Here is a 9,446-nt window from a genome sequence, read left to right as displayed (position 1 = left end):
AATTTCAAATATAACAAAAAAAAATAATCATTTCAAAAATTAATAGTAAAATAATAGTACTTTTTGAGATGGGAGAAAATCTTCTTATTGAATGTGATTTTCTCTCTTGTTAATGTCTTTCTCCTGGAAATGGATTCATTGAATAAGTACTGACATTTAATCATGGAGAATTTTAAAATTTATCATGGACAAATCGTGTGCACAAAGAACACAGTAGTTTTGAGATTTAAAAAAAAAACTGTGATCTTTTGTTTTGATCATCGGAAACCCCGGCCTTTCTCACCCATGTCTTCTCTGTCTCCTGGGGACACTGAAATTGGATACCATGTGATAGATACCTCAACATGAAAGAAGTGATTCCTGCCATTAATAACTAGAAGCCTGCAAATCGCTGGATCCGTATATAAGATGATAACATCATCAATACATCTCTAGGATGTTTCAATCAAGGAAGGAGAACGTGTTGATAATTGGACAACCTAACAACGATTCTTTTTTTATGCCAAGGATATCATCGGATCATTTTGTTTATCATTCAAGATTGAGTGTTTTCCCAGATTATCTTAAAAACAGCAAAGCCAGTTATGCAAACGAAGTTATTTCACAGCAGTTTAGCGTTCTTCTATTTCTTTAAATTTCTATTTAAGTCCCATAAGGAACTTCATTGTTTTCTGCGTTTCCAAATATGCGATTATCTCTTTAAGTGATCCACAGGTGCATATTGGAAAGGTGCAGAGTGCATCACGATCATTCCATAGGCCCTTCAGTTTTGTAAAATATGATCCGACAGACATGTAATCTTGCACAAATCATGAATCTCATTCTTAACATTGAATAGCTGGACCACGTTTGTATGTGCGAATCGTTCCTGCAGATCGAGCCACATTTGTCTAGCATTTTTGCTATTGATGACGCTGCTAGCAATTTCTTTGGACATTGATCCTAGCAGCCAAGTTTTAACCAAATTGTTGCACCCATTCCGTTGTTGACTTTCTTCCTGATTGCTCTCGTCTGGTTCTTTGATTGAACCATCTATGAGTCCAACCTTGTTTTTCACTGTCCAAGCCATAGTCATGGATTGTCTCCATGTGCTGTAACTATCTTCCACCAAGGCTTGCCGTACAAGGATGGCACCTGGCTGATCTGAGTGGTGAAGATAAAGTGGATGATTTGGATTATCCCATTTTGCAGATGAAGTCATGTCTTTTGTGAAGATTGGCTAAAATTTTGATGTTGTGATTGCTTTGGTTCCCAGATGAGATGCTCTGATACCATAAAAACAGAGAATCTGTTTTCATTATTAAGAAAGAAACAAGGTTTACAATATATATATAGTGCTGGCATTGTATCAAGCTTGATTATTTACGAACAGGGAAACAAATAACAAGAGATTAATTTGCATTAACTGTCATGATTAACAACTTATTGTGGCTTGATTTCCTAAACTTGATTATTAACTGTCATGAGGACAGCTTACGATGCAAATGATAGACAATTTCGCGTCTTTGACACAGGAATTCGCATGACAAAGTCGAAATGTGAAGCATCAATTTTTCTGTAAGTTAATTTACCTACACTGATGAAAAATATGAACAATCATTTCTAGTTAAACTCGCAACATGTCGTGAGATAAAAAGACCTGCTCAGTGTCAGCGTTAATAGAGATATCAACTGTGAATAGAATCAGAACAATAAAACAGAGCATCTGATTCTATTGGCAATTAATATCTCTATTATGCATGATTTCTGCGTGTGGTTGTTGTCATCCGTTGTTGCCCAAGACATTAAGACAACGCATTCTCTCCAAACTTTTCAGGACACGCAAGGGTGAGGATCTCGGGGCGACATATTCACACTATTTTGATCGTGAGAGGAAATTTGCGGCAGCAGCAAAGATAACTAGGAGGTTTTCAATAAAGGAGAACATTGTGATGGTCGGAGGATCCTGGACTATGGCCACTCTGATAGAGCATGAAATCAAACCCAAGTCAAACTTGACAATTTCTACCGTATTTAATGCCAAATCCCTTGACACGTTTCCAGGAATTGGACTGATTCTGTCCCTCGTGCTCTGAAAGTCCTTCATTCTTCAGTTTTGTCCAGTTGATGCAGTTCTGGTACCTCATTACCTTCTGTTGGTGCTCTGCAAGAAAGGCCAACATGGATTCATTGCTTTTACAAGAAGCAAAGGGGTACCCTAAGGTCCTAGACTCTTCTCTGATTTTGAAATGCCTGCAAGAGGTTCTTCCTAGTTTCATCCATCTTGTTTGCAAGCTTTCTTGTCGTGTATTATATGGTTCTTTCCTTTGTTTTGTATCTTGTTTTCTCTTAAGTCATCACATCGTATTTTTGTTGTTTCTTAGATTGCCATGTTGTCTGACAGATCCTACATTTCTACTGCAAGTCACTGCTCTGATCATTTGAGTATGCAATTCATCATGATCAATTACTTGGATCAATCCAATAGCACCCACCCAAATCTACACACAATTTTGAAATTTTCTATTGTTTAATATCCTATAAAAACTTCAGTGATATGTAATTCCTGGAATATGGCAGGCAAGTGTTTTTTTTCATTTTAATGAGACAAAATGATATGGACCATTCTAGATGTTGAAAAAGCTTTGGTTGAAGTCATACTGCAAAACAAGAGCATCATCATTTGGAAAACAATGGGAGTTGCAATTCATTTCTAGTGGAAACTAAATTCTACATGCTCAAATATGAACTAGATAGGACAAAGTGGATACATATTTCCAACATCATGACCACATTTCCTTGCAAATTGTTTCCATAAAAAAAATTCAAGAAAAAACTGCTTTCATTGCTTGAACACCTACAAGATTTTGAACAGAAAGTATTTAGCTGGTATTAGAAGACCGCAGATCACTAAATAGTCGATGATATTTCTTCTGGTAAGCTCTGTGCTTGAACATCATGTTACAATGTAATGACTTGCAACTTAAGTGGCAAATAATTATATTTCGAGTCTTGCCGTTGAAACGCACCATCATACCAAAAGAGCAATACCTTTTCCTTCCTTTTGGCCTCATCAAACCAGCAATAGAATTTATTGGCATCTTGATATCAACCGCAAAGTATAAGCATTTTCCAGGAAAATCATTATATTTCTCCGAGCTAATAGATCAGGGCAATGATTTAGGCTAATGCCTTCAGCCAAACATAATTCTTTTCAGTTCAGAACTCCATCCTTTGAACCACATGATTGCAGAATAAACTGCATAAGCAATGGGTATCACCCTTCATTCTCGACTTTTGAACCTGGCACACCATTTTATTAGAAGCTCTTCGACATCAGCATCCATTCGGGTTCCAATGCCACCCCAGACCAACATGTGAGGAAGGTCTCCAATAGTCGAGCCCGTCACTTCGTACACAGCCTTGAACCCAATTCTAGTGTAGAACCTAACAAGCTAGCAAATCAAGAGACAAAGCAATACAGTTAAGGATTTTACATCTGCTCGGTAGAAGATCCAAGAAGTTATGTTTTTCAATAACCATTATCATATTTTGGAAGCAATAAATAATCAAGTCCTGATGCTCAGTGTAATTGACCTATCATTACAGGTAACCTGCACAATTTTTTGACCATGTGGGTAACTAAAGGGTGAAAATAGTTAACAGTAATCCACAACATTGAAGAATTTCTGCCTAAATAATCAGATCAAAACAACTTTAGCTCTTCAATCAAAGGTAACGAAAGCAGATAAATTTATCCAAAGACCTAAAGCAGAGAACGGAATAGGCTGCTTCGATTTCCGTAAACTAAAAAGAGAATTGTGAGCGAAGGCAAATAACCTTAGAATGGTAAAGATCAGAGTCATTAATAGCAAGCAACTCAGCAGTCTTACAACCAGAGTCATACCCGTACCGAATAGCAACAGCTCCAATGAACAAACCAATGCCAAAGATTGATTTTTCCATGCCAAGTGTTTCTCTTCTCAATCTTATTGAATCCAAATGGAGAATCTTGCCTTTTAACCAGACCCTTATCAAACCTTCAGCTCTCCCAAGCTCATTTTGAGTTTCAAGACTCTTAGCTGTGATTCTGAAAAAGGGTCCTAGTGTTTGTAGCTGAAGGTCCAGATTCTGGGCCTTCGATGCAGCCAATACTTCAGTCATGGTTGGCACAGCTACGTTTTTTATATTGTTAGTGTTAATCTCATATTGAATGTTGCTGGAATTGAAGTGGGTTTTTGTTGTTGTCATTTGGTCTGGTGATGATAAATAAGAAACTGGAGTAATTAAGCAAGAGATATGGGTTCTTGCTTGTCTTCCTGGATTTGGCAAAGAGATTTTGAAGGTAGGAATAATGGATGTCAATTCCATTTATTTTTTTCCAGTTGTTTAGTAGCGGAGCGGAATGAAAGAGGATGGACACTTTGAGACAGGCAGTGCCGACTGCCGAGAGGTTTTGATGTTATCCACTGTGGTGAAGCGTGGCACATATATATTGGATCAACACTGGACTCCTAAGTCCTATGTCGAGTTTTAAAAATTAAAATAGGTCCCTAAAGATGACAGATTTTACTAGACGACCTTTCTTTGCAGCTTATGTTCGTACTTCGTAGAGCAGGAAGAAGATAAAAGTAACCTCTATTAAGAACATGCTGACTATCCTTCTCTAGTTATTTTACTGTGATGAGTATATTTCTTGAAATCTGTAGGAGGAAAAATTAACTCTGAGCATAATTTACGTGCAAATGAAACCAGGCATTGCAGCACAAACCCAAAATCTTCGTGTCTGCAAAGCTTATCAGGCAGTTAATCCAATGCAAACATCATAATTAGCAGCCATTGGTTTCCCTTTCAACGATGGATATATTACTCTCATTGTTTCACTTTCAACAGCCGCATGCAAAGCATCCATTTCCCCATGCAAGCAAATCCTCGAAAGATCAAGCGTCGCTCCGAGCTCAAAATTCTTCTATCTGCTGCCTATAAATAATAGTTCATCGTCAACATTATAAATTGCAAGAGGAATAAAAGAGAAACCACAAGCATTTATTAGGGATTCTAGAGCTTTACTGTTTGATAATGGGAGATATCAGCAGAACTAAGCTTCGCACATTGAGCACGCATGTTTTCGATTTTCTGCCTCGTTAAAGCCTCCTTTTTTTCCCTCCCTCTCAAAATACTTTGATCCTTTGCTCATTTCATAAACTGCTCTTTGTCCATCATGATGGCAATTTAAAATGAACATGATAAATACTCATCTTATGAAAAAATAAGTGTTATTTAGATAATTATCTTATCGAATAGGTAATATAAATATTATTGAACCCGAGTTGAAATTTATCAAAATATAACTCGAAATATACTATTTTATTTTTTATTGGATAATTAATAATAGCATATAATAAATACCCAAACTAATAAATAATTTAATTATAAATATATAAAAATTTTAACCAAGAAATAATTAATTGGTAGGAAATGAGCATGAAACCTAACATCTAAATGCCCATTGTCATCCCTATTTGTTCACTCCTTCCATGCCTAAAATAAAAATAAATATTATAGCACATTGTTTAATCAAATTTCCAACAGCATCTACCATTCCTAAGAGATTCGAATGAAATTGTCTTAATTTGCAAGCACGAGGTGAAATAATTGTGAATAAAACAACCTAAGTAGAAATTCAGGATAAGAAATTTATTAACTGCTTTAGCGTTAGTGTGAGCTTCGTGGTAAGATTGCCATGGACGAAGAGGAGGTTTCGTTTTTCTCCATCTCGCGCTCTCTTTCTGTTTCTTTTTATTTAATTATTTGGTTATTGAAAAAGGTTGCTGGAGATATATGGGACTAGGACCGAGGAAGAGGAAGAGGCCGCTATATTTGGAGGGAGAGGATGGGCCTTGATTCGATTCAAAGCCCGACTTCTTAGTCCGAGATTCGACTTTTCTTCGTCATCAGGCGGGCCCGTCTTGGAAAGATATCGGGCAGGCAAACCCGACCTCTCTTTTTCTTCACTGTCGAATCCACTTTCTTTTTGCATGGTGTGCCGTGTATTCTTTATTTTCTTTCGCTGAGTGAATTTGCTCCCCTACTTTATTATATATTATTAAAAAAACAAAAACTACAAATAGCAATTTCAATCACGGCTTTAAAACCTGACTTGACCTACTGGTTGATTCTTGATCCGAGAATTAGGCGGAGCTAGGTTTAATAAAAATAAATGAAAAATTAATCTGTAATCTGATCAGCTAGTAAAAATTTTAATTAAAATCTAATAATTTTATTTTTGATTTATTTTTTCAATGTATATAATTTTTATATTTTTATAAAAAATAATTAAATTAATTCACCTCCCTATTGATCTAGAAAGTGATCTAGAACTTATCCTCTGGAATCATGTATAAAAACTATGGTTTCAATATAAGGAAGAAAAGGGAATAATTTCGCATGCCAAACTTGATTTGAGAATACATTTTTATATTTAAATTAAAAGAGATTTTTTCCATTTGAGATGAATTTTTTAAATAGAGAAATAATTCTTTTTAATTTTTAGAGGTTTTTTCAATAAGAAATTATGAATTTATGGTTAAAAGTAAATCTCAGGTCAAAAAAATCCTATAAAATCGAGTCAACTTGACTTTTTAATAAAAAATTAAAATAAATAGTGAATTTTAATTTATAATTATTTCCATTCAAATATGTTTGTTATGAGTCATTTTATGTCAAGCAAGTATATTTGCGATTATCTTGAATTATGAATAAAAAAATCTGAATTATAAATTCAAGTAGGGAATTACTTCCTTCTAATTCGCAGAAAAGTGACACTTTCCATCCAGCTGGATCCAACTTATTACGGTGACTCAAGTTTCTACTATCCTCAATGTATTTTTAGGCCATGTTTGTTTCCCGGAATTCATTTTCCGGAAAACCACTTTCCAAACTTTCATGTGTTTGTTTGCCATTAGAAAAGTTGGTCAACGGAAAACACTTTCCGGTCAACGGAAACACTTTTCGGTCAACGGAAAACACTTTCCAGTCAAAGAAAAATTTGGTTTGATTTCTAGGAAAGTGTTTTCCCTTTTGGCTGTGTTTGTTTTCCGGAAAGTGGTTTCCGGGAAACCACTTTCCAAACTTTCTTGTGTTTGTTTGCTATTGGAAAAATTGGTCAACGGAAAACACTTTCCAGTCAAAGGAAAATTTGGCTTGGTTTTCAGGAAAGTGTTTTCCTGAAAAATTTGGGCGGAAAACACTTTCCGGAAGTTGTGAAAAATTTAGAAATGTCATTATTTGCTAATTATATCAAATTTGATCCTCAAACTTTTGATTGTTATATATAATTTGTTTTGAATATTTATTTTTTAATTTCATCTCTTAAAATTTAATTTTTATATTAATTTTGGTCCTTATTTTTATAATTGCTATTTGCTTTTTTCTTATCATTTTTTTATTGAAATTTTTTATCTATCAAATTTGGTCCTCATTCTTTTGATTTTTACTTATTTTATTTGAAATAATTTATAAAATGTTAATTATTATTATTTTAATTTCTTCACCTTTCATTTTTTTTAATTTTTTAGATTTGATCTCTATTATTTTGATTATTATTTATTTTATTTGAGATAATTTATGAAATTATATTTTTTTTCAATTTCATTCTCATTCAACTTTTTAATTTGTAAGATTTGTTCCTCATTATTTTAATAAACTTGAAAAAATAAAACATTAATAAATTATTTTCCAGCTCATTTTCCATAACATAACCAAACACTGGAAAGTGTTTTCCAACTTATTTTCCATTACACTACCAAACATCGGAAAATACTTTCCTGGAATTCACTTTCCCCGGAATTCACTTTCCAAAAGAAAACTACTTTCCTGCAAACAAACGGGGTATTATCTTAAAAGGCCATCATCATACGTGTTATTTTCTGACAAACCCCACAGCTTATCAAAAAGAGACAACTGTCAAAACAAACGATGGACGTATTTATTATTGTGTGGGGTCCCGCGTAGCCTTTCTTCTCCCACCAAAAACCGTATTTCTCTTCCTAGTCATTTTCTGTTTATTATTTTTTATTATTACTATTAGAATAAATGCTACGAAAACTCTGTCCCACAAATGATTGTCCTAGGGTGGATGCCATGTGGATAACCCTGAGCCTTTTTTTTTTTCTTTTTTTGTGGCTACGTGCTCGTCTCCATCCTCTTCTTGAATGGGAAGGAAGGTAGAAATGTGTGCCCTGTTATTTTTGACATGCATCAAAATGATAAAAAAAATATTTAAAAAATATTAATTTAAAATTAAAAAAACATAAAAACATTTTTAATTTTTTAAAAAATATTTTTAAAATATAAAAATAAAAATGTCCGGAATTAATGAAAGAAGTGGCTAGATAGGCTACGTTTAGGCAAAGCGTGTGCCTTAACGCCACCAGGTAAAGCCTACGGTGGGCGGCGGGCAGGTCTTAAAGTGGCAATTTTACGAGGGGCGTAGACTTTAGAGTTCCTAGACAGGATGATTTATGGGAATCAGGCCCAACTTTTAGGGAATCGGCTTGAAATAGATCATTTGAAGGACCATGCTAGATGAGCTCAACGAACATTATTAATTAGCGCTTGATATATATATAGCCTGGACATGAACCTGTCATAAAAGACTCTTGGACTTGCATGGAAAACAGATGACGTGTTGTTTCCTCCCTTTTGGGAGGAAAAATACAGTCCAGAGAGAATTAATTGTTTGACTCCAGAACTTTCGCGACACTTGAAACTGGTAAGATGTTTGATTGGTTATTTATTGCGTAAGATAATTTTGCTGGGCATGAAATTAATAGGTTAGAGATGTCGACGAGGATATATAAAAAGTCGCTTGATTTGAGACCGGCTATATATAATTCTTGGTTGGGATTTATGAATAAAATATCTCAACGACCGTTCGGTGATTGTGAAATCCTTCCTTCTCTCCTCCTTTGAGATCTATATTGGTTCGGTCAAACTTGAAAGTTATCCTATTATTTTGTTTTTTTTTCTAATTATAGTTTTTATTGTTTTTATTTATTTTATAATTTTTTTTATTTTATTCTCTATCATTTAGTTTTATTTGATTTTTATATGATTCTCATTCTTTTAATTTTTATATTTTTATATATATTATTTTTCTAAATAAACTTGTTTTTCAATTTCACCCATCGTGATTTTATTTTATTTTATGTTATATTTGGTTTTTTTTTAATCTTTTCTAAAATTAATTTTATTTTCTTTATTTTTATTCTTTATCGTTAGATTGGTCGAGAATTGAATTCTTTAAGTTTTTTTTCGTACGGTGATCTAGTTTTCATGATCCAAGTCGTAAGTATTAAATGTTAATCTAGATTGATATTGATATAATTTTTTTATATATATATTTTTTTTAATTTTGTTTTTCAATGTTGAGCTTATTGAAAATTGAAATTTTCTATTGGATCATA

General features: G+C 33.7%; 1 protein-coding gene across 1 annotated transcript; it reads right to left on the bottom strand.

The window, feature by feature from the left end:
- Window positions 1-2,803: 2,803 nt before the first annotated feature.
- On the bottom strand, window positions 2,804-4,432 carry LOC133679640 (uncharacterized). Its single transcript, XM_062102300.1, has 2 exons — window positions 3,820-4,432; window positions 2,804-3,434 (listed from the first exon to the last, which is right to left on the bottom strand). Exons 1-2 carry the CDS (start codon window positions 4,348-4,350, stop codon window positions 3,264-3,266), a joined length of 702 nt encoding a protein of 233 aa, XP_061958284.1. The 5' UTR covers window positions 4,351-4,432; the 3' UTR covers window positions 2,804-3,263.
- Between the last annotated feature and the right edge of the window lie 5,014 nt (window positions 4,433-9,446).

The sequence above is a fragment of the Populus nigra genome, chromosome 19, assembly GCF_951802175.1.
Source record: "Populus nigra chromosome 19, ddPopNigr1.1, whole genome shotgun sequence".
NCBI lineage: Eukaryota > Viridiplantae > Streptophyta > Magnoliopsida > Malpighiales > Salicaceae > Populus > Populus nigra.
This window is presented reverse-complemented; position numbering and strand designations above follow the sequence as displayed.